A 25,096-nucleotide genomic window follows, 5' to 3' on the forward strand; every position below is an offset into this window, starting at 1 on the left:
GGGCACTTCAGGCTGGATTCTTTACATAGCTGGGACCACGTGCACGATGTTCTGGATTGCGACACAATATACAAGTGAGAAGAATTCATATTAGGCAGGGCCCATCCTGAACCCACCCAAGGGGACTTGGCAGTTGACCCCAAATGACCATAATGGCTGCATCCCCAGAGTGTGGTGCCATGATCCAGCCTGGCAGACAGCTCTATGATGGCTTCCTCCTGCTTGGGGCCCTGCCCAGAGTCACTGCTGCTGAAATTAACATTGGCACGTCCATATGCATTAGTGAGAGGAACATTAAGTGCATGAAAAAGGAATTATGAAGATGCACTTTTGAACATACAATTTTGCCCTTTAATACAACAGTCTATTTGGGAGCTGGCCCTGTGGCATAGTAGTTAAGTTCTCTGTGCTCCACTTCAGCGGCCCAGGTTCACGGGTTCAGATCCTGGGTGCTGACCTACACCACTCATCAGCCATGCTGTGGCGGCAACCTACATATAAAGTGGAGGAAGATGGCACAGATGTTAGCTCAGGGCTAATCTGCCTCAGCGAAAAAGAAATAAACTGGTTAGCAGATAAACCAGTCTTAAATATGCTTTTTTTGGTGAGGAAGATTGGCCCTGAGCTAACATCTGTTGCCAATCTTCCTCTTTTTTTTTTTTCTCCCCAAAGCCCCAGTCCATGGTTATATATCCCAGCTATAGGTCATTCTAGTTCTTCTATGTGGGATACCGCCACAGAATGACTTGATGAGTGGTGTGTAGGTCCACACCCAGGACCTGAACCAGTGAACCCCAGGCCACTGAAGCAGAACGCGTGAACTTAACCACTCAGCCCAGGGCTGGCATGTAGATAAACCAGTTTTGAGGGAGGTAATAAAACCCATATTTGCTTTTTTGAAGACCAGGTATTTCAAATGCTGAATTGGTAGTGTTTTTAAAGCAGAGCTCGACTTGAGTCAGGTGACATAGATTCAAGCACAGGACACCGCTCACCAGCCAGTCCTATGAACTTGGCTAAAACCATTGCACCTCTCTGCATCAGTGTAGCACCTGTAAAGTGGGGCCAGCGTCCCCTGCCTGTGCCCCGCCCAGGCTGTCCCTCTGACTAGGGTCAAAGGAGACCATGCGTGGACCAGCCTGCACGCAGGGAGACCCCGTGTAATAGGAACGAGGGCCCGGTGCCAGGGTAAGAAGGAACCACACCACCCCCCACCAAAACTGAGGGTAAAGTTACTCCATGGGTCCCAGGGAACAAAGTGACATTGGCTCTTCTTTTCCTTTGGCCCAGAAACTGCTTCCCCAAACAGACGGCCGCCCAGGTGACCCTCAAAGCCATCTCTGCCCACTTTGATGACTCCAGTGCGTCCTCGCTGAAGAACGTCTACTTCCTGCTCTTCGACAGCGAGAGCATCGGCATCTACGTGCAGGAGATGGCCAAGCTCGACACCAAGTAGCCGCCCCGTGCCCGCGGCCGCACTTGCCAGCAGGAATGGGAGGAGGAGCGAAGTCACAGGAGCAGGGCTTTATTTTTTAAAAGGAGAAAGGAAGGGTGACGGCAGGGGAGCAGAGGGTGGCTGAAAGGGAAGCGGGTAGCAGAGGCTTCGGAGCAAGTCCTGCCCATGGAAGGAGCCTCTGCAGTTTATATTCTCCTTAAAAAGAGCCTCAGTCTGTAATAACCAGGTCTCCACGAGGGGTTCTTTCCATGTGTTTTCTTCCTGTTGTTTTAGAACTTTTTAAAAAAAACAGACTTCGTTTTAGATTTATAGCATTGACTTTTACACACACACAGAGAAAGAAAACTCTTTCAAAACTCTTAAAATCTTCTGTTTCTCCTTTTTGCAAGGAAAGAGGGCGTAAAAGTAACTTGGGCTTTGCTGGCTGTCTGTGTTCGTGATAAGAGAAGAAAACAAGGCAGGTATCCCACGGTGCTTGTCTTTCCTGTTTTAGTGCCCCCTCCCCCCCATCTGTAACTACTCCTACAAAAGTTTTGCTTCAGGCTTTTTTTTGTTTTTTGGGTTTTTTTAAAGAAAAAGAAAATGAAAGGAAAAAAAAATAAAAGATCCAGTGTCTTTCTTACAACATATTGTTTTATTGCAACATTCTCCTCAGTTTGGAAAACTGTGTCCCCATGGGTAGATACTTCTAGAGTGCTATAAATAGAACAAGGCCTGTCGCTAATGGGCTGAGACTGCCACCATGCTAGGCCCGCGGTCAGACAGCACCAGAATGGCCTGTGTTTCTCAGGCGGCAGGTCCTGCTTCCAGAAGGGGAGCCTGGTTGGCCTTGGTCCACAGGAACAAAGCCCTGGTGAAGCCTCCAGTGGGGCGGCCATCCTCTGGCAGAGAGGATGTCTCCCTGAGGCCTGGGCAACAAAATGGAACAGACATGGGCCACAGCCAAGAGGGGATGGACTGAGAATCCTAGTGAGGCTGGTGCCCCAGGACTCTGGCCAAGAACCCAGCGGCCACCATCAAAAGGGGGTGGGGTGGGGCAGGGTGGGCAGGTCTGGGCCTGAATTTATTCACATGAACTCATCAACCACTTCTGCTACAGAGATCTAACCCACGTGGTCCAAAATAGGCTCCTCCTGACTGGAAGTTCTCTCGCAAGTAGGAGTCACTTACATAGCTTAACATGGCTGGTGGCAGGCTTTATTGCCACATGGCTGGGCTTCCAGATAGGTGACATTGGGGTTTGCCAGGAAACCGCAAGCACAAAACCACAAAGGTTCCCACAAGGTCCCCTGCCCCCAGCATCAGCTTGAGTTTTGTCACTTACAAATGTGCCATGACAGCAGCCTGGAAGCAAGCAGGGGTTCACCCGACCTCCCTCTACCCCCCGAATGCCAGCCAGATGGCACCCCACGCGAGGGCCACATCAGCTCAGCGGCCTTTCCTTGAACACCTCCCGCAGCTGGCAGGCCAGGCGTTGGTCTTAACCCCCATTTATCTCTGTAAAAGTTCACTCTCTGGTAGGATGAACTAACCAGGAGGGAAACTTTATCTGACTCTTTCTTCTTATATGTAAACCTATGGTATATAATCAGGATCTAAAAAGGAAATACAGAAGTTTCATGAAGATTAAAGACTGTAGGGGCTAACAGTTTAAAATTAGGCTCCTGTTAACCACCTAGGCATTGCAGGATGTGTGGGCTTCCCCAGCCCCACTACGATGGGAGAGGCTGGGGTGCAGGCCATCTCCACCACAGCTCCCCTCCCCTAGCTGGTCTCACTTTGCAGGCTCTCCTTCCTGCCCTCAGAGACAAGATGCCAGCCACCAGGAGACCCAGCTCTCTCTCCAACCCTGAGAGCTGTGAATGCCACACCCCAGGTGGATGAGCACGTGCGCGCACACGTGCACATCCAAGAGGCTCCTGGGGCAGAGACGGCTGGCTGTGCCTTCCTAGGACCAAGTGAACCACTCAGCCAGCACAAGTGCAGGTAGACCTGCCAAACCCAGAAAGAATCCTCTAGGCGGGGTCTTTCTCAAATGCGTCTCTCTCCTAGTTTTTGGTTTTCTGTAAGTTGTGTTTCTGTCAGTACATCAGTGGCGTTTTACTCCAGAAAAAGCGCTTTTGCCCTCTGGCACTTGTCAGGCAGGTCCCGTTCATCAAGAATTCGATCACCCGGCAGCGGCAGTACCTCACCTCCCGCCTGGCCTCGCCATCAGGGTGGACACTGCCGCATGGTTTTCCAGCTTGTGGAGACCAACAGGTCCCGGCTCTTCGCCAGCCGAACCATGAGCCGCCCCACGTAGAAACCACTGATCTGGCCCACGCCGTCATTTCTCCCCAGGGCCAGGAGGAACGTCAGCGAGCCTGTGGAGCAGAGACACATGCACAAATGAGAACCCTGCCCAGCATTCAGGGGCCTGCAGCTCCCAGAGCGCAAACCCTTCCCGGAGCCTTCAGTCTCAGGGCAAGGAAACGCCTAAGACTTTTAGGGAGGTGGGTGAGTCCCTGATTTATCTTTAAAGAGCTCTAGGGGGCGTTTCTGTAATAAACAGCTTTGAGAGTTTGTTCTAGGAGTCAGTCATCCTGAAGTCCAAAAAGGCTTCACCATGTCTGACCCCAACTCTCCTACAACTGTGACGCATGTGGGCCTCCCCTTACCCGGCACGTAGGCCTTGAGGGGCCTCTGCTGCATGGAGTTGATGATGTTGGCCACAGCGACGTTGGCATGGAGGCTGGCGTGATAGGCCATCTTGGGCTCCTTCACGTCGGCGCAGTCGCCGATGGCATAGATGTGGCTGTAGCCCTCCACCTGGAGATACTTGTTCACTCTCAGAGCACCAGTGCTGGCCAGGTGACTATCTGCTGGGCAAAACCAACCCCAAAACCAGGATCCTGAGCTGCGTGTTCAATGGCGACCAGAACGCGGCACCGATGAGCTCTGGTGTGGTCAGGCTGCCCTCCAGGGTGCATCCTCAGGAGGCAGGCCTCCCACCTAACTGGTTTCTGCCTGAAGTCTCCACCTCAGAACTCTTCCTGCAAAGGTCGCTACTCCAGGGTGGAGGCTGGTCAGAAGGACAGCGAGTACCATTTTATACAATGCATATAAGTCTTTATAATTTACCATGATTAACAATGATTAACTTACAATGATTAAGTTACAACTTAGCCAAGGCTTAAATTTCTTTTTGAACATGGGTCATATTTTTAAGATAAATGCAGGGCTTTAATAAATCATAAACTGCTTTTCTTTTTAAGGGACTTAAAAGAATTTATCTTTGAAACTACAACATTAGGACAATTAAGTGTTAAATTCTCTGCTCTCTATCCATTATAAGCTCTCAATCCCATGCCCACACAGGGACTGAAGTGCCTTCCTTCTTCTGGGACTGGCTAATTCCTGCAGGACACAAAGCAGGAGCTCCTTATCCAGGAATGACGGAGACCTGGGGACACAGCAACCTTGGAGCCTGAGAAGCAGCCACTGAGTGTCCAGCTCAAAGATGGTGGCCATCATCCACCTCCCCCACCTCCAGTTAGCTAGACGGTTCAACGCTGAGCTTTAGAACACAGGCCACATTACTGGCCATACTCCCAAATGGCCAAAAGTTTGGGTCAGAGTGTGGGGAGAGCAGTGAACCCGTGAAGAGAGAAAGACCTGACCTGGAATTACCCCGCATCCCTGTAGGAAGGAAAGTGACAGAAAACAGAAATTTTTGGTCCTATCTCTCACCACTAGGGGGCGGGCCCTGATTTTTGGAAATCACTTGGGCCACCTTGGGCTAAGTCATCGTCACAGCTGAGGAAAGCACAGCAAGAGTGGACCTGAACCTGAACTTAAAGTTGGATGTCACCATTCAGAAGAAACCAAACGAGCTGTTGGGATGGAGGGGGAAGGCAGGGAGGTGCCAATTCCTGGGAGACAGGCCTGGGCCTTCTCAGGCGGCTAGAGAGAGGGGGCAGCCTGGGAGCAGCCCTGGCTCAGCCTCCTGCTTACCAAACGCACTGCGGTAGGCAAAGCTGTTGATCTTGATACCGTTGCAGACGATCACCAGGTTGGTGGTCACCTCTGTGCCTTTGTCCGTCTGCACTTTGATGCACTCTCGATACTCATTGAAAGGCAGCTCCTCCAGGTTGCTCACCCGCTCACCTGTCAAGGGAGGTCCATGACCAGCAGGCTGGCAGAGGGTTGGGCATGTCATTAAGGCTGGGGCCCAAGCCAAGGCTGACCTGGGAAAGGCTGGAGACCATGGAGGCCGGGGAAGCCTGGTCTGCTGTGGCCCAACAAGGCAATCACGCCACTCTCGCCTTCCCTCCCCGCTCCCAGGCCACTCTCCTGCCCCGAGAAGCACAATCGGGACATCTGGCCCCAAGGGATCCAATGGGAGGAGAGTTCCAAGAAGCCATTTGGGGAAGTGAGGCTGAGTTTCCCAAGAAATTCTGGGAAAAGCTATTTGAGGAGAACCTCCACCACACCCCCCTATCAGCTTCACCATCCTAACCAGGCAGGAGGAGCCCTCCGGGCACAGCCCCGACAAAGGCGAGAGCAAGAATTGTAAGCAGCAGCCCGCTAGCCGCACCGCCTGAGAGTAAAGTTAGTCAGGGCAGTGCACAGCCAGTTAGGAGGGGACCAGGAGCCGGGGCCATCACAGAGCAGACACCTCCCACCCGCGGAAAGCAAGGAGCTCATGCCCCTGGGGTCAGAGCCCCACACTCTAACCTGCTGGGTGGACTTCTTCCCTCCTGCTCTGGATGCAAACCACACTCCTCACTACCCTCAAAATACAACCTATTCTCTCCACCACAGAGACATAATTCAAGTCAAAGCCTTGAGAGGCTTTTTTTAAAAATCATTCAACAAATAGGTACCACTCATACTGTGGCCAAAGCAACAGCCAGGACAGCACTGCCCCCATGGCATGGAAATCCCACAAGTACCAGGGCTTCTGCCCCACCTGAGGAGACACAACCTCCAGTTGGACAGCAAGGCTCTAACGGGCTTTGACGTTCACACCCAGGACATAGGGACCGCTTGGGATGAGCACAGTCACCCATAAGCTGAAGGCAGTGACCAAGCCGTGGAACCAAACCTCACTAGGCCAGCAGAGGGGCAGGGCAGGAGCAGAACTTGCACGTACTCAGCAGCAGCTGCACGCCTTTCCGGAGCAGGATCTCCTTCACTTCCTGCCGGACACAGGGCAGGAGCTCCTTGTCAGCAAGGGCCATTTGGGAGTGAATGAGAGTGACCTGGGGACAAATGACCACATGGCCTCAGAAGGAGCCACCAAGTCTCCTGCTCACACAAAGAGGCTTAAAAACACATCAGTCCCTCTCCCCCACTTCCTCCCCTGCCTCCAGTTTACAGGTGAGGAAACTGAGGCCCCAGAGAAGTAATGCGCCCAACATCAGAAGAGTTAACAGCAAGCTGGGCTGGAGCCCACCCCGCCTAGTCTAGGATTCTTTCAGCTCTGGCCTACCCCAGGAGCCAAACGACCACAGCCGCACAGTGCTCCACAAGCCACACCTCACCTCGGTCCACATGGAAAATTGTTTTCAAGCATCCCTGGGCACTTATAGTTATGCAGTCTATATATAGGCTGTTGACATTCTAACTAGAAATCGGGCTGACACTTACAGTAAGGCTGGTTCTAAAACTGATGCTTCCAGGCATGTCTGCTTGCTGTCTGGGTCAGCACAGGGAAGTGGGAGGCAGCCTGGAATGATGTTCAAAGCTGAGGCTTTGAAATGACTGCCTGCTGAAATCCCATCTCAGATACTCACTCGGACACTTCCCAGAGACTCAGCAGCACAGGGATCAAGGTCCCACTCACAGGAATTTTGTAATGACAAAATGGGAAAATGTGCTTAAGGCACATAACTCAGCACAGACTGAGTCCTTAATAAAGTGTAGCTGCTATTACTCTTATTTGTCTACTGATTATAAACATATGGAAATTATAGTGAGTTACTCACTACTTCAGACTGCTCTTTACCCCATAAATCAAAATTAAACTTCTATATCAACCACTCATAATAATTTCCAACAATGTGTCAGAGAACAACCATATAATTAAATTAGCCCATATCGATCTTACTTTTCAAAACCAGCCTGCCTTTCCCCAGGGAAAAAAAAACATCCACAGGTTCTGTGTGGTGCTCAGAAGTTGATCTGGGATCAGCTGCAAGCAAGCTCTGGCGTCGAGGACCCACAATTACCGATCGTCACTCAGCCCCTCGCCAAACCTGCCAGCCTGTCGGGATTTCTTCCTCTCCAGGGCTCCAGGCAGGAACTCCGTCCCTCCATCATCAGAAGGGAGCAGGGCCACCCACCCATGGGCAGGAGGCAGCGCTGGCCAGTCCCTCCCCAGCATGGGCAGTCGAGGGGCTGCACTGCAGGCTCCCCACACTGTCACAGGGCATGGACCACCCGGGCTGTCCAGGGTGAGGGCTACCATCTCTTAAACACCAAAAAAGCTGCTGCTTGTCCCAGACAAAAAACCAAGTGAGGGTGTCTTTGACCCAGCTAGTCATCAGCAAAAAGAGGTCACCAAAGTCTCCATTTATATCCCAAAGGCTGGAACACTGCAGGGGACACCGGAGTTAACCCTTTATTAGGTTTCTCCCCGGGCTTGAGCCTTCTGGTTGGACCAGAGGGCAGGGCACCTCACTGAATGAGGACACACCCTGGCTCTCCAGGAAAATTTCACAGCAGAACAGGCCTTTAGGGGACTCCCAAGTGCAGACCAGAGGAGACAGGAGACGGGAAACACACAACCCCACTCCATGCTAAGGGAGCTCGGCCTCCCCACCAAGAGAAATGCCTGACAGTCAAGAGACAACACAGAAAGACGCTGACCACTGAGAGTTCAAAGCCAAGGCTGCTTGCCCACCTCTTTCTCGGGGTAATCTGTTTTAATCTCTGCTGCCATCTCCACTCCCGCAGAGCCTCCTCCCACCACCACGATGGACTGTGCACGCTGGACCTAGAGAAGAAAAATGGGAAACCCACCCTGAGACCCGCCCCGCCTGGGGGTGCAGCCGAGGGGGTGGGTTCCTCAGCTAAAGAGGAGCAGAGAACCCTTTCCAAACGTGGGGTCAAATGCGCTCCCTCAGGGCCAGGCCCTTGCTGGGCGTCTCCCACGTCACCTCCAGGACTCTCACAACAGCCCCAGGCAGGTTTCCCCACCTGCCCACCTTCCAGACCTCGGCCCAGGGCTGTGCGAGTTCAAACCAGGTTCCCAACCTCCACACACGGCTGTGCAAGAAGCCTCGGGCTCCTCGGCAGCTTCGCAGGGAGGGAATGACCTGCCTCTGGCACGCAGCACCCCCGGCACCTGCTGTGGGCCTCCACGCCTTGGCTGCTCAGGGCCAACAGCAGGCCTGACCCACCACCTCTCAGGATCCCTGCAACAACTGACTGAGGTCGTGGATCCAAGCCTGCTCCACAAAACACAAAGCCCTGTGCCAACGGGAGCCCCAGGAGAGACGAGTCGGGTCACACAGTCGCTACACAGGCACGTCTGGGGTGCTCATGTCCAGACCTCAACAATAGGTCCAAAGGTCTCCCCTCAGGATCTCGTTCTAGATTTCTCCACCTTTATGGCTGCCACTGCAGCCTCCCGAACACCTCCCAGGGGTCTCCCTGCTGCAGCCCCAGGTGTCACCACAGCTGTTCCACTCTCCCAGGGGGCCCGCCCGGTCTGCCCTCACTGCCCCACCTGGTCAGCGCGCAGCTCACCTGCGTCACCATGTCCTCGTAGAGCTGGATGGCAACCTGCTGGCTGGAAACCTGGTTAAACTTGCCAGGGAAGGGCCCGGTGCTACCCGTGGCCAGGATAAGATGTGAGAAGGGCAGGGCCTGTGAGGGGCAGAGAAAAGAAAGGTGAGGGCAGGCCTGGTGTCTGCGTCCAACCTCAGGCCCACAAGGCAGGGGTACCAGGTGGGAGAGGCCCCTCTGGGCACACCGAGCAGCCCTCCTTTGAGGGGAGAAAACCATCACACTGGTTAGGCCAAAGCGTGGCCCGAGAACCTGGGAAATGCCTAAGGAAGCAGACTCTACCTCCTGCCAGAGCCACCCAACTCAGAACAGGTGGGCGAATGAGCTCCCCATAGTCGAGGACAGCAAACGGGACAGCAAACTGCTTGTGCAGAGGAAGCAGGATTCTAGCTTCCAATGTGCAGCTAGTTTAGAACTGCCTAGGCATTTCAGAAGAAACTTCCCCCTGCCCCACAAAATATGGACAGATGAAAGGAAGGGAGGGAAATTCTGTTTGGAGCCTAAATATATACAAAGTTGACTAAACCAGAGCTGCTCTGCTGGGACGGGACCTGAGGGTGACCTGAGGGTGTGTACCCTACTCAGCCCTCTCTCCCCACCGGAGACCTGAGACGCCCTCATGGGCCCTTCCAGGACTCGGAACAGCATGGCCCAAAGCCACAACACAAAGAGACTCAGTAACCTTGCCAGGCAGGAGATTCTCGGGCCCTACAGTGCTTCAGGGAGGACCAGTTCACACTAAATCACATAAGCACTGAGGACAGGAACTGGGTCTCCTTTGTCCAATCCCCCCGAGCTCTGAACAGAGTAGAGTCCCAGCTGGAGATGACCCTCGATACAACAAGTGGACTGGTGGCAGCTCACCGACAGTGCTCAAGTCACTGAAGGCATGTGCTGGGCCCCACGCTCCACCCCGGGCTAAGGATGCACATACAAGGGAAGAAAATCTCTGCCCCCAATGACTTCCCAATCCAGGGGCTGTGGAATCATGTGTGTGCCACCCTTTAGACAGCGAGGAGGGTGCCCCTGGGCTGGCTGGGCCTGGAGCTGGTCCGGGACATTGGCCTTCAGAGTGTAGGCTCTGGGGTGAAACTGCCTGGGTTCAAATCCTCACTGAGTCTCTGACCAGCTGGGGGATCCTGGGCAAGCCACTTGGTCTCTCAGTAAAGTGAGGCTACGCCACCTCCCTCGCAGAGTCACAGTGGGCATTACACGAGACTGCATAAGGCTTACGACTATGCCTGGATACAGGACGGGCTCCAGAAACGTCTGCCACCACACTCCTGTGGTTGCTGTGCTCAGGCCTCTCTTATGAGGAATCTGCTCTCTGCTGAGCACCCAGGGTGGCTCAGGGGCCACAGACAACTCTCTCAGCCCTTGAGGAGCCCTGCCCAGGTCTCCTGCCAGCAGCCTCATCTTCCAGGGCCTCCTGAAGACAGCAGAGGGATGGGTCAGGACCGCTGTGCTCACCTCCCCATCCTCGAGCAGCACCGTCTGATTCTTCAGGTCTATCTCAACCACCAGGCCCTGCCGGAAGCTTTCCCGGAAGGTCACTGAGTAGGAAATGAATGTCTTTTTGGCAAACCCTGATGAATGGACACAAAGGAGGTCACAGTGTAAAACTGGGCTGCCCATGGGAGGCCAGAGCAATTCAGAACCTTTCCTAAGCTGCATTCCAACAGGGGCACCCTGGGCCAAACAGCTGGGCCAGTGGTCTATCTGGGGTACTCGCTACCCCCTCAAGTGCCAGTCAGGGCTCAGATCCTCGGGGAAGCTCAAGCTCTTACTTCTGGGGCCTTGACATGGAAGTTGCTAAAGGCCAGTGACCTTAAGATTCTCCAGGATTTGTCTAATAGTGGAATTTAGGCACCCTGCCGTAAGCAGAGAAAACCACCCCCAGACCCACAGCAGTGACAAGACCACTCTCACAAAGAAAGCCCCAGAAAAGAGTCCATTACCACTTTCCACGGAGGCCCGAAGAGCTGCCACATTGTGGTGGAAGGAGTCCTTCATGTCCACGAGCACAAAGGGGATGTTCAGCGCCTGCAGCTTGCTGGCGGCCACAATCCCACCGAAGCCCCCGCCCACGATCACCACATGCACAGCTCCCACATCCATCGACACCTGGGACCCCATCTCGAACAAGGCACTGCTGGGATAGGAAGAGAGACTACATGGGAGTCAGGGGGCTCGAGGGCTGGGAGGGCCAGGGTGGGCCCATAGCAAGAAAGGCCTCGAATGCCAAGACTTGATCTTTTAAAATTATGTAATCATCTATTAATGAAATTCCAATTTCGTAAAACTTGAATTAAATTCCAAAGGAACAGTGTATCCTATTTCCATCCCATCCCCCAACTACGCAGTTCCCTTCTCCAAGGCATCCACTGTTACCAAGTTCATACGAATCCTTCCAGAGAGATTCTGTGCACCCACAATCATGATGATTTTTTGCACACATCAAACAAACTGTTCTGCACTTTTTGTCACTCAATATATTTGTTCACTCAACAACATACATTAACTGAGCTCCTGCTCTTTGACGTGCTCTGTGCTGTGGATCCTGTGGTCAGAGACACACAGACAGCTATGGTCCCTGCCCTTGTAAAGGCAGGCTTGCAAACTCAAAGAGCCAGGTGGATGGTGTAGGTGCACCTGCTCAGGGAGCTGGGCAGGTGTACAATCACAAGAAAGGGTGGGCACACCTGTGGGGAAGTGGCGAGCAGAGGCTGCTCTAAAGGAACAACACAAACCTCCTCGAGCACTGCACGGAAGACACGTGGTACCCAGCTGCCGCCCAGCTCACGACCACCACGCGAGCCCTGGGTGTAAGCAGAATGATTAGCAGGTTATCACAACGGGCAGGTCATTCCCCTGAGCATTCCTGGGACAGCAAAGGCACACCAGGACGGCTGGGCGACACTCCCCAGCAGACAGGGAGCAGGAAGAAATGTCTGCCAGGAGAAGAAATGGCGCTGGTTAAGGACCGCAAAGGAACGTCTGCTGGTAAGAAAGAGGGTTGGGGAGAAGCGCTGATGACACAGGCTCCAGTGAGGAGGGCAGGGGGACAGTCCTGCTCGAGGCCCAGGACGGGGCAGCTGCCGTCCAGGAGAGAGTCTGCAGAGGGCGGAGGGCCAGGTCTGCAGGCCAGGGCAGCCCAGGGGCATGCTTGCATGTGGACTAGGGGAACCTGACCAGTTCCCAGCAAACTGAGAACACACCTTGGTTGAGTCCCTGAGGAGCTAAACTTCGAGAACCCTTGGCCCAGAGCCAGACACTGGAGGACACCTGAGGCAGAGGACAGCATTCAGCTGGGTCACTAGACGCTGAACCGCTGAGCACGGAGGAAAAAGGAGAAGCGAGCAAAGTTTGCCTGGACTGCCCCCAACCGGCCTGGGAGGCTGTCCACCAGGCTCGCCCTCCCAAGGGCCTGGGTCACCACGGCATCCCAGAGGCTGCCCCCACGAAGGGCCAGGGGCTGGCCTGGGGTCTTGTCCCCAACCCAGCTTAATCCCAGCTCACGGCACAGGCCTCAGGGCTCTCCAGTGCGGCAGCCCAGCTGTCTGAGGAACAGCCTTGCCTGCAGCTGACATCCTGAGAGCAGGGGCGTTGCTGGGAGATGCTGGCTCAGGGGCGACAGGCAATCAAACCTCCTGGCCTGTGCCAGACTCTAAGGGGAGGCAGAAATAAACCAGCCACCAGGGAGACATGAAGGAAAGAAAGCAAGCTCACAGTGCACAGAACACAGTAAGAGGCCCAACTGCTGCCGTGGGCCACGGGGCGGGGCGCTTCATAGTAGGGGACAAGGAAGCAGGTGGGTGGCAAGGAAGGAGAAAGTGGACTCAGGTCAACCGTGAAGACAGACAGCAAGCTGCCAAAAGGCTTGATGGGAAAGCGTGTTCCAGCCCATCTGGGACCCTCTCAGGTGACACTGCAGCAGCTAGAAGGCCACCACTCTGTCCTACATCATCTGTATGCCTGGGGCACAACCCCATCCCTCTCTGGGCCTCCATTTAGCCCCCATAATGGGAGGGGACACCCTGAGATGTCCTTGCACAAGTAGGTTTCCAAGACTTGGTGGCCCCCAAGATGGTCCCCAGATCTTCCCACATATGCAGGTAGTTTACGGTTGGACCTCCAGGCACTGTCCTCAGTGGTATTCAAATGCCCACTGCCTAATTCTCCCCTGGCGTGGGGAGAGCCCGGGCAAGGGGCGGGAGATCTGGCACAGGAGATTGAAGGGATTTAACTTTGCTTCTCATTGGCTAAATGGTCCCCATTGCATTGAGGCTTGTGCATACTACCCATTTTACACAGGAGGACACTGACCCTTCAGCAGGACTAGGATCAGCACAAGTCCCCAGCAGGCAGTGCCACCTTCCCTGCTCCAGGCTCCCAGAAAAGTTGTCCAGAGATGGTCCCCTGAGTGTTCATCAGACTGAATCTGCCAAGTGGGCCAGAAGGAGAATGTCTCCTGCGGACCAGGACCAAGAGGGTCCAGCGGCCCAGGCAGAGGCCAGGAGTGGACACCAGTTGCTGAGCAGGGCCTGGGAATGTGGCAGGAGATGAGGCAGGCTACAGACGGGGTGCATTTCACCTGCCCCCTTCAGCATGGCCCCCTCCATACCGGCCTGCCCTTGGGGCCTGCAGCCAGCGAGGAGGTCAGGAAAACACCCAGAGTTCTGCTTCTAAGCTGGCTAGGCACAGGCCTGAAAGAGATTACATAGCTTGTTGGGGAGATAAGTCCACCAGGGGTCAGGTCACACTGGACAACCCCAGGAAGCTAAGGGAGGAGCCTTGAAAAACAGCTGGTGCCAGGGGCCTTCTTAGGCCAGGAAGTCCAGTGGCAGAATGAGAGTAGGTAGGAGGAGTTCAGGGAACAAGGTGGGGAGGCCAGGAGGGTGACAGGAGGCAGCACACACAGCGGGCCTGTCACACCAAGGCAGCGTTCGGGCCTACATGCTCGCCAGCTCTGACCACCAGGCCCGCCCTGAGCCCCTCACAGGGTCTCCCTCCTGGGGAAGAGAGAAACCCCAGAGACCCCAGCACAGGCCTGATCAGCAGTGGGTTGGCCAAAGGAGTTGAACCCCTGCTCCCTCTGCACCCCAGAATCATCAACTGGCTTCCCCAAAGGGCAAATGCTGGCCTCACCCAACTACACACACCTCTCAATGAAGGCAAACTGCTTCTCCGGAGTTCCCAGTGGTGGGTCTGAGGCCTGAGGGTGGACCCAAGCCCATGCGGGACTGCCACAGCAGGGCAAGGGGAGGGAAGGCACTTTCACACTCCAAGCCTCCTGAGCCCTCTCCGGGAATCTGTTCTTCTCTCTCCTCTCCTGACCTCTGACACTCCCACTTGGGGAATGGGGGCTGGCAGTGCTCAAGCAGATTCCACCCTCCTCCTCGCAGCCTCCCTTGCCCAACACTCTTGGACACGCCAACTCTCCTTTGGCTTTTCCCGTGCCAATTCTTGCCTGGCCCTCAAGGACAGCTGGACTCCCCTCTGCTCAGCCACAACCTGCTTTGCCAGACACCTAAACTGTGGACTTCAGCCATGGACCTGCATTCCCAGCCACACATGCTATAGGTGCTCAGAAAGCATGTGTGCAATTGATGACGTGGAATTAGATGTTCTAATGTAGCAGTAGTGCTGGGAACAGCCTCAGTGGGAGAATCCATCAATCAGTGGAAAACTCCAGCAACGGGAGACTACAGGATACACTATTATACACCCAGACACCCATGCAGTGGAATATTCTGGAGCCATTTTGTTTTCAGAGTGGATGCTTTTTTGCATGAAAAGTTTGTTTATGATTTGTCCACACCTAAAGAATGTACAAGAGCAAAAGTGAACCATAATGTAAACTATGGTCTTTGGGTGATTATGCCAGTGTAGGTTCATCAACTAACAAATGGACCACTCTGATGAGTGATGTTGACAATGGGAGAGCCTATGCATGCATGGGGGCAGGGCAGATGGGACATCTCCATACCTTCCCCACAGTTTTGCTGTGACCCTAAAACTACTCTAAAAAACCAAAGTCTTAAAAAAAAAAAAAAGTTTGTTCATGAAAAAGCCAAGTAATAGAACAGCACGTCGAGCCTAATCCCACCTACGGGCAGTCACACACATGTACCTAGCGACATATACACACAGGTCTGTAATGACTGCAACAGCTGGCATTCTCTGATCAAAGAAGTTCCGAGAGAACACATCCCAACTGCCCAGCAACTCTCAAGTAACTCTACCTTTGCCTCCCACCAACACACACACACACAATCTGGTTTACATAGAAACTTTCTCGGTAAATCCTGTTTTCTCTGCTAAGGGCACCCAGCCTGATCCCAGGCGGATTCTTCTCTAATAATACAGACCCAGGGCTTTTAGGAATCCAATGAAAAATGAGGAAGTCACATTTATGCCAAAACTGTAGAGAGGTCATGCCTTAGAAGATGGACAGCAGGAACCACACGGGCTCTGCTCAGAGCAAGGATGCCGCCCAGGATAGCTTCACAGAGATTACAAATAAAACACGCAGCTTTCTGAGTTGTTACTGGTTACATCGAGGGTGCATCTCCACAGCCATGTTTCCAGGGTGGCCGTCCTGGATGAGAGGGCTGCTAAAGTGTGACTCCCAGCGCCATGAACATCCCCTCTCCACCTGGGGCACAGGGCTGGGTGGCCTCCCTCACTGGACACTGGGGACCAGGCTGACAGTGGGCATTCCATGGCCAGCCTCCCAGGGAACACAAACGAAATATAACTCAAAAAAGACCAATTTCTGAAAGGGATTCAAAATCTGAAGACAGGGGTGTCCTTTCCTCCCCCAGGAAAGGGTAGGTCTGGGAAGACAGGCTCCTTCCAGCGTCACAGACACTCCCATCCTGAAAACCTAGGCCACGAAACTTGTCCATCCCCCCGGGGAGCCAGTCATTTTGTAGCTCCCTCAACATCCCCAGGGCCTGCTCACTGCCTGTGTCTGGACCCTGGCTTCCTCATTTCACTACCAGACAGTGACCAGGCTGGCCCTGGAGTACCCGGGCTCTGCCCCACTCCACCACTTAACCGCTGAGTCCTCAGCAAGGCAGGCCCTCAGTCTCCTCCCCGGGACAGGGGCTGTTCCAGGAGCAGGGTCACACACAGTGCTCCCTGGAGGGCTCCAGGGCTGGGGTGAGGGCAGGCCGGGTCTGAGAGCTTGGGGCGTGTGCACGTGAACACACACGGACACACACACTAGAATCTGAGCAGCTTTCCCTGTAATTTTACATATTTATATATTTTACATATATATGTAAACAGAAGGCGCAGAGCCGGGACACCTGGAAGCCCCTTCCCAAACTATGTCTGACCCTCCCGCCCGTGCTGTCCTCCCGAGGGATCAGCAGCTCCCACGCGCCTCCTCCGTCCCCGCCTCACTGTACATTCAGGGTCAGAGGGACTTTTGTTGGAGGGGAAAGGCCGGCTGTGTTTAGCGGGTGGGGTTGGAAAGTCAGCGCCCGGCGGACTTCGGGCGTCCCAGGCTCCCCCAGCCCCATCAGAGTTAGTTCAGCGACCGCCGGCCTTTGCTCCCGCGGAACCCTGGGCTTCGCGGAGGGGAGAAGCGGACTTCACGGTGCCCCCTGAGCCCATGGACACTCAGGTAACCCAGGCACTTCCCTCCTAGAGCCGGAGGCTTTCCCCTGCCTGTGACTCCAGCCCCACCCGGCGGCGACCCTCGGAGCACTCCCAGGATGGGGGGAGTGGAAGCCCGTCTTACCTGGGAGACCTAGCACGGATTTCGGGGGGCGGACGGGGAGGGGGTGAGTTTGCCATGCCCTCGCCAGAACAAACCTCCCTGGTTTGTGTTTTGGGGGAACTAGGGTGGTGCAGGGCTAAGCCCCGTATCCTAGCCGACCACCCTCTCCCCTAAAGGCCAAAACTCCGGCGCACCGACCTCCCGACGCCGGCCGTTGCGTTTTCCGGGCCCCGACGCGCCCCCGCGGGCCCTGCGGGCGCGGGGAGCCCGAAAGCCCGCCCAGGTGCCCCTCACCTGCCGGCCGCCCCGCGCCGCGTCGCGCCGCTCCCGCGGGCCGCTCCCGTTACTCTGCTAGCGTTCCTCGGCCGGCGTGACTCAGCGCCCGTCCGGCCACGCCCCCCCCGGGCACTGCCGCCGCCGGCCACGCCCCCGGGCCGCGGGCCCCCTGCCAGACGCTGGAGCAGACCTGGGAGCCCGGAAACGCCTTCTGGGACTGCTCAGAGTTCGCCCGACTTTCTGCCAGACTCCTTTAAAGACTCCGGGACCTCCGAGCGCGGGCTCCGGGCGCTGGCTCTGCGACTTCGGGCGGATACCAACTTCCTGGCTTCACGCATGTAAATAAGAACTCTGCCAAGCCGGCTGAGCACTCACTGTGTGCCTGGCGCCGTGCTAGGTGATGGGGGATAAAATGGAGAACAAAACAGGCATGGTTTCTGCTGCCGTTGCGGCAATAGCCTGGGAAGGACGTATATTAAACCAATAAAAACATGTATCACTAATTGCAGTAAGAAAGACTGGGGGCAAAGCAAGGGCGCCAAGGCCTCTCTCCAAGGGTGAGAAGGAGTGAGCCGTAGGTGGAGAGGAGGCAACTGTGCTCTGGGTGTGCAGTGACTCCCAGGCAGGCAAAGTGCTGCTGGCCCGAGCCTTGCAGAGGCAGCCAGAGGACAGAGTGGCCAGTGTGGGCAGGTGGTACAGGCCTCCAGGACCTGGTGAAGACTGTGCTATCCCAAGGCAGTGGATGCCACTGCAGGGTCTTAAGCAGAAGAGTGACAGGTCTGAGTTATGTTCTGTGGCGAAAGGACAGGGGAGTGGGAGGGCTGCCTGAAATTACAGAAACTAGTTAGGAGGGGAGTCTAGGAAGAAAAAAAGAGCTTGGACTAGGATCTGTACAGAAATGGACTGATGCAAGCTGCAACCTGGAGGTGGGATCAAGCTAATTTGGTGATAGATAAGCCATCTCCATCTATTTAATGCAAATATTAGCACTTATGTGAAGTGTTTTAACATGGTGCCTGGCACACAGCAGCAACAAATGTACAGCAGGCATTTATTATAGCTGTAAGGGCTATATAAAATACATGCCATATATTTTATATGGGCAAATTAGCTTGTCCAAGGCCACAAAGTACGTTGGCAGCTTCCTTGTTCCCAGCCCAATGCTCTTTTGAATACTGCCCTTCACCTTCCTAGTTTTCATGAACGTTTATACAAGAAGTGGGCACTTCTATACCTTTTCCAAAAGCTGTGGTCAAAGACCTGTCTCCAGTACCACGTATAGGGAGCATTGTGATCAACTCCATCTAGGAGACGTTGGTACCCGGAATCATCTCAAGCTGGGAGGGAAGCTGGTGTCCTTTCATAAGCATTCTGCTCTCGTTATTAGCCCACACAGCCCAGGCCACATCTTCCAGTGCTCTAGAATCCTTGTCTCTCTTCCTATGCCAGCTGTCACCCTGCCCCATGAATGTGGGCTGAAGAAGGGACTATAGTCAAAGGTGTGGGAATCTCTACCTCCTTCTCTTGGCTCCTGGGGCCAGAGAAGAGCAACAGTGCCAGAGTTTGGGTGCATAGAGCCCCTGGGTCTGCCCATCCTAATGCTGTCTCACAGGGAACCATCAGAGAACCATGGGCTGGATTTGATGCTCTAGGAGCAGCGAGCCGTGCAGTCCTCCTGGGCTTTGCACAGCTCCAAATAGCTTTATCTCCTTTCTTTCCTCCTGAAACCCTGAGAGGAAAGTAGGGCGGGGATTAAACTCTGACATGGAGGAGGGCACCAACCCCTTTGGACCAGCTCTTTGGGGCAGAGACCTTGCTTTGCTGGACTTTGGGTCCCCACTGTCTGGCACTGACCCCAGCATCTGGTTCCCTAGGAGTTCACGAATGTTTGCTTAAATGAATGAGTATTAAAAATTAAGATATAATTTGGGCCGGCCCCGTGGCTGAGTGGTTGAGTTCGCACGCTCTGCTTCCGCCACCCAGGGTTTTGCCGGTTCGGATCCTGGGCACAGACATGGCACTGCTCATTAGGCCATGCTGAGGTGGCATCCCACACAGCACAACCAGAGGCACTCACAGCTAGAATCTACGACTATGTACGGTGGCGGGGTGGTTGGGGGTGGGGCATGGCTTTGGGGAGAAGAAGAAGAAGAAAAAAAAGAAGATAGGCAAGAAATGTTAGCTCAGGTGCCAATCTTTAAAAAAAAAATAAGATATAATTCAAATCTCATAAAATTCAGTCTTTTATAGTATACAATTTTGTCATGGTAAAGTTGTGCAACCATCACCATTATCCAACTCCAGGACATTTTCATCACTTCAAAAAGAAACCCCATACCCTCTAGTAGTCGTACCCCATTCCTCCCTCCATCCAGCCCCTGGCAACCAGAAGGATCCATTTCTTTTTTTCTTTTTTTAAAGATTGGCGCCTGAGCTAACATCTGTTGGCAATCTTCTTTTTCTTCTTCTTCTTCTTCTCCACAGAGTCCCCCCAGCACACAGTTGTATATTCTGATTATCAGTACCTCGGGTTGTGCTGTGTGGGACGCCGCCTCAGCGTGGCCTGATGAGCGGCGCCATATCCACACCCGGAATCTGAACCAGTGAAACCCTGGGCCGCAGAGGCGGAGCGCGCGAACTTAACCACTCAGTCCCGGGCCTGCCCCGAAAGATCCATTTCTGATGAAACAATCCTACTGGTATTCCTAGAAAAATAATAGCTAATGTTTATTGAACACAAACTAAGTTCTTTGGATAGCTTCTCAAATTTACTTTTCACATGGGTCCTCCAAGGTAAGGTCTATTAATCTCCATTTCACAGATGAGGAAACTGAAGCTCATGGGCTAAGAACTTAGGCAAAATCATGCAGCTAGTAAATAAAGTAGAGGAACTGGGCCTTGACCCTAAAGTCAGGAAACCCCTCAGCAGGGCATCATCCCTAAGGGAGCCGGAGGTCACTGAGAAGGCAAAGGAGAGTCTCAACTGTGAGTCAAGCAAGCCCCGGAAACTTACTGGACACATGCCCTGGCCCTGTGGGAGACAGAGAGATGAACAGAGAGCACTGTCCAGATCAGGGAGATGGCCCTGGGGCTTCGGAGGGTCAGGGAAGATTGCACACAGGCACCGGGCCTACATGGATGAGGAGGATTCCAACTGGCAGGATACAAAGGAAGGGCTCAAAATACCGCAGCCCAAACCTGACGCTGGGAGGGAGGAGAGAGAAGTGTGGGGTGGCCCCATTTTGGGCTTGGGGCTTGGCTTGTCAGAGCTGGTGTGGTCCATCTCCAAGGACCTGCCTCAAACCACGAAAGTCCGGGAAGTTGTCTAATTGTCATTCACCACCTTCTTGATGACCAGAGGACACTTTGGTCCAAGAGAGGGGAGAGGGTTTCAGTGCGAACCCTCTTGTGACCTTTCCCAGGCAGTTCACCCCACATCCCTCCTCTCTTCCCACTCAACAGTGCCCATCACTTTGGAACTGAAAATCAGGGCTCCTTGCCTAACAAAGGACTTTTGTCTTTGAACTTCCAGGTGCCAGAGGCAGTAAGAAGGTGTGGTTTGGATGCTGAAACACTGGAAGTTCTATAGAATTTTTTTTTTTGAGGAAGATTAGCCCTGAGCGAACTACTGCCAATCCTCCTCTTTTTGCTGAGGAAGACTGGCCCTGAGCTAACATTCATGCCCATCTTCCTCTATTTTATACGTGGGACGCCTACCACAGCATGACCTTTGCCAAGTGGTGCCATATCCGCACCCAGGATCCGAACCCATGAACCCCAGGACGCCAAGAAGTGGAACGTGCGAACTTAACCACTGTGCCACCCGGCCGGCCCCTGTACGGAACTTTAATGATTAGGAGGAATGGCAGGCAGATTGTCTAACATCACTGAATTTAAGAGGAGAAAGCATTGCTAGCTCTCAGCCATAATGAGCTCAGCCATGAGGATGAGCCAGAGGATATTCCCTGACAGACAACAGGTGACTTCACTGCTGGCTCCCAGGGCTGGGCGGAGCTCTAAGGTACTGGGGTCACCTCAGAGGCCCGAGACACAAAGGGTGTATCCCCACTTGAGGAAGAGTCAATCTTTAACTCTAAAGAGCCCCTGAAGTGTTTTCCTTTTCCATCTGTAGTTCCAGCTGAATTCACGAGCCCCTCCCCGAAACTGTGGTCTGGTGTAGAACTCCCAGCCACAGAAAGACTATATTCGTGAGGATAAGTTCTACTCTTGTGACAAATAGACCCCCAAATCTAATGGCTCAAATACAACAGAAGTGCATTTCTTGCCTGGGTACTAGTACAGGCTGGTGGACTGGTTAATGAGGCTGCCACCTCCGTACAGTTATCCAGGGACCAGACTGACAGAGGCCATCTTTAGCAAGTGGCTTCCAAGGTCTCTTTTTAGGGGTAGCCTCCATTCCCACCAGGGGGAGGGGGAAGAGCACGGAGAAGGCCAGGTAGAAGGTAATCTTATGGGCCACGCCTGGCAGTGGTGCACCTTGCTTCTATTCTCCTTCCAGGAGCTGGAACTCACGGACACACCTCACTGAGGGTGGCCAGGAAATGCCGTCTACTGTATGCCCAGGAAGAAGGGGGAAAGCAGATTTTGGTGAGGGGCTAACGGGTGTCTGCCCTGGTGCCCTAGGTCCAGGCCTCCCTGGTTTCTTCCCTGTGCCTCTGCTTGTCTCTTTTCAGCCCCTTGCAGGCTCCTGCTCTGCCTCTAGGCCTTACACACTGGTGGCCCCAGGCCCTTCACTGCACCTTCTCGCACAGCTTCAGCTGGCAGCACCCAGCTTCGCTGCAGCCCAGACCATGGTGTAGATCCTCTCGCAGCCTAAAGGAGTCCACCCTGCCCACCGCTTCTCTGAAGGGATAGCCCCCGGTGTAGCAAGGCATGAGAAGAGGATGGGCCCAATCAGATATTTGCTCTCTTGGGCATTTATTGAGGAAATCTGATAATGGGGAATGTGATAAGGAGAGCTAGATAAAAGGTCAGGGAGAGAAGGGCCAGAAAGGTCTGGATGGCCAAATGCAAACTGTACTTATGAGGAAGGAGAGACTCTGCAGAGGAGGCCAGAGGGACTGAACAAAGCAGAGAAGGATACTGAGTCATCACTTACACTTGGTGGCCCCTAGAGTTTCTCCAGGTCAAGGAGCTTTCTGGCACCTGTCCAGGAGGGTCTGAACACTAAACCTGCTTTTATTTAGGTCACAGGAGTGAGTCTGTGGTTCCAAAGCAGCACTAGGAAAAGATCCAGCTTGGCAGAGCCGGCCAGCTCTCTGCAAAGGTCATTCTCCCTACTGTGGCACAGGGGGTCTGCTGAAGAGCATCTGCCCAGCCACGGGACTACATCTCCCGCCACTACCCCTCGCTTCTGGGTAGGGCCAAACTCTTACCAAAGGAATGTGGGCAGGAGTGATATGTGTCACTTCTGGGCTGCAGCAGTTAAGAAGGGTGGCTTCCTTCCCTCTCCTTAATGAAGCCGAAAACCACTAGGCAGGCTTGTGTGGAAGAGTAATGGTGGCCCATGTAAGAACAGCATCAGAGCAGGGTGGCAGGGGCAGCCTGGTGGTGTTAAAAGATTGGCCACATGCAGGGGATGGAGCAAACAAGTAAATGGAGGAAGACGGAGCCATGTTTCTCACTCAGGGGAGGGGAGTACAAATATGACCAGCGGAAAGCTAGAATGAATCTTGTATTGAATTTGAATTGGAACTACTCGTGTTAACTCACGGCTCATGATATACAGAGATACAAATATACATGTAAGGTCTGTCTACCAGGAGGGCCTAGGAGCAGCAACACCTCAGCATAATAAGCACACCCAGTACCTAGATCTTGGCTTCTAAATATCATTCTCCAGTAAAAGGAATCCTGGAGAAATGGCTGATTCCAGGGAAATTGCAAGGTAAGCCTAGAACATTTTGTTTTGAAAGAAGTACTCGAAGAATGATGGGGAGATGCCAAAAGAACACAGAAGCTAGTTTAAAGCTCTCACCAGCCAATATAGGACAATTTGAGCGCCAAAATAAATAATGATAATAACAGATTATAATCCATTGAATAAAATATGAGTCCACAAAGATATAATTAAACAGAGAGAAGGGAAAGCTCTTACTTACAATAGAATGCCAACTAATAAATGTAGGAGGAATAATGAAAATTTAAAAATTGCCATCTGGCATCCATTAAAGTTATTCAGCCAAGAGACATCAATGGATGATAAATATAGTAGGAGAAAGTGGGATAAGAAACAGTATATTTACATAGTCTCAAAGTATTTCCATACAAAACACTAAGTACAAAGGAAAAAAAACAACTTTACAGTGGAAAAACCTAGCAGGCACCACCTTATTCAAATGATCAATGTTATCATCTGTAGTGAGACAAATAAACATCATAAGGCGCCCAGTAGGACACTAATGAGAAGACAACATCACTAATGTGATATCCCAGCCAAAGATGCTCATCCTCAATCTAATGATGAGGAAGGGTGGCAAAACCCAAGCTAGGCACATTCTCTGAAATGACTGCCCTGTTATCTTTGGGAAGGTCAAGGGCATCGACCTCAAAGACTGAGGAGCTGCTCCAAGTCGAGGCGGAAGAGAGCCCTGGCAAGTGGGTGCAACTCATGATCCCAAATGAGATGTTTTTGTTACAAAGACCATCACTGGGGCATTTGGCAAAAGTGAAACAGGGTGTCTGGGTGAAGGGTGTAGGAGGATTCTTGCAACTTTTCTGTAAGTTTGAAATTGTTTCAAGATTTTTTTTTAAAAGCAGGAATATCTTCTCTCTCCCTTCCCCCATCCCCAGCCAGATACAGAAGACCTGGCAGAGGACTCTGAGGTGCCAGACCCAATGACAGAGCCACAGGAGAAGGAGGCTGGGTCCCTCAACCATCATTGCACGAGTGCCACCCTCGCCTTCCCGGTCAGGTACACTGTACACTGGACTTTATATGAGCAAGAAGTAAACTTCCATTGTCTTAAGCCACTGAGATGGTGGGAGTGGGACGGGGTGGGGGGATCTTTCACTGCATTATCCTAACTCATCCACTTATTCAACAGCCTGCTATACCACTCTACTTGAGGTCCCACAGACACCTCAAGGGAAACATCTTGTCCCTAACCTTGTCAGCCACTCATCATTATCCCAGTCAGAAGTTCAGGCACCATCTGACCTTTTTCTCTCTCTGCATTGCCCCACTTCCATTCAGTTCCACCTCCTCTGTCATCACTTGATCTCCATGCCCACCAGTCCTGCTTTAGCCGTCGTCTCCCTCAGCAGGGCCATTGTAACTGGTTCTCCAGCCGGCAGTCCTACTCCTTTCCAGTTTTCTCTCCGCCTAGCAATGCCAGAACATGCACGTGGTTTCACACTTCCTTGTTCCAACTCCTACTGCTCTCAATCTGGGACACCCCCCTGTTCCCAGTCTATTTGGTAAACACCTACTCTCCTTGCGGGGTTCAGCTCATGAGTCACCTTGATGAAGCCTTGCCTGATCCTCCCTCCCTGGGCCCCTGAACATAGTCTTCCATCTGAGCAGGACAGAGCTGCCCTCCTCATGGCACTAATGGGTTGACACACCAGTCTCCCCATAACAGCCAGAGCTCCTTGATACCCACACATGCTATGTAAATCCTCCTTCTCCCCTCCCAGCAAAGTCAGACCTCAGCCCCTGCCTCCATTAATGTATTATGGGATTTCTCTCAAGCTACCTTTGCCCTCTGGACACATTCCTAATCCACAAAGGGGAGAACAACCATCACAGGTAGCACAGGCCTGGGCACAGCCGGGCACTCTATAAACACTGGCTGCCAGGCCAAAACCACCACCTTACAGGATATGCAAGCCCCACC

General features: G+C 53.2%; 2 protein-coding genes across 52 annotated transcripts in view; one reads left to right on the top strand and one right to left on the bottom strand.

The window, feature by feature from the left end:
* The window catches only part of MACROH2A2 (macroH2A.2 histone), a 50,858-nt gene extending 48,780 nt beyond the window's left edge, over nucleotides 1-2,078 (top strand). For both annotated transcript variants that reach the window (XM_008517692.2, XM_008517693.2), the window contains one exon: nucleotides 1,291-2,078. In XM_008517692.2, coding sequence (XP_008515914.1) covers nucleotides 1,291-1,456 — 166 coding nt within the window. In that variant the 3' untranslated portion in view covers nucleotides 1,457-2,078. The remainder of the gene's footprint in view (nucleotides 1-1,290) is intronic.
* AIFM2 (AIF family member 2) lies at nucleotides 1,510-17,386 on the bottom strand. 50 transcript variants are annotated; one of them, XM_070565196.1, is made up of 11 exons: nucleotides 17,256-17,333; nucleotides 11,980-12,048; nucleotides 11,188-11,378; nucleotides 10,700-10,815; nucleotides 9,191-9,310; nucleotides 8,343-8,435; nucleotides 6,591-6,699; nucleotides 5,450-5,602; nucleotides 4,114-4,314; nucleotides 3,649-3,819; nucleotides 1,510-1,731 (listed from the first exon to the last, which is right to left on the bottom strand). In XM_070565196.1, the coding sequence occupies exons 3-10, from the start codon at nucleotides 11,363-11,365 to the stop codon at nucleotides 3,668-3,670; spliced, it is 1,122 nt and encodes a 373-aa protein (XP_070421297.1). In that variant the 5' UTR covers nucleotides 11,366-11,378; nucleotides 11,980-12,048; nucleotides 17,256-17,333; the 3' UTR covers nucleotides 1,510-1,731; nucleotides 3,649-3,667. The 50 variants fall into 50 exon arrangements, with proteins under 50 accessions (XP_070421297.1, XP_070421285.1, XP_070421281.1 ...); XM_070565184.1 differs by having other exon boundaries at nucleotides 11,188-11,381; XM_070565180.1 differs by having other exon boundaries at nucleotides 11,188-11,399; nucleotides 17,256-17,323.
* Between the last annotated feature and the right edge of the window lie 7,710 nt (nucleotides 17,387-25,096).

The sequence above is a fragment of the Equus przewalskii genome, chromosome 1 (genome assembly GCF_037783145.1).
Source record: "Equus przewalskii isolate Varuska chromosome 1, EquPr2, whole genome shotgun sequence".
NCBI classification, from domain to species: Eukaryota; Metazoa; Chordata; class Mammalia; order Perissodactyla; family Equidae; genus Equus; species Equus przewalskii.

Coding starts and splice junctions, on each gene's coding strand:
- AIFM2 (XM_008517681.2), bottom strand. CDS start 17,038: ATGGCAAACTCACCCCCTCCCCGTCCGCCCCCCGAAATCCGTGCTAGG. Junction 10,816..11,187: donor TCGGGCCTCCGTGGAAAGTG/GTAATGGACTCT, acceptor TCCATTCATCAG/GGTTTGCCAAAAAGACATTC. Junction 5,603..6,590: donor AGGCGTGCAGCTGCTGCTGA/GTACGTGCAAGT, acceptor CTCCCTTGACAG/GTGAGCGGGTGAGCAACCTG.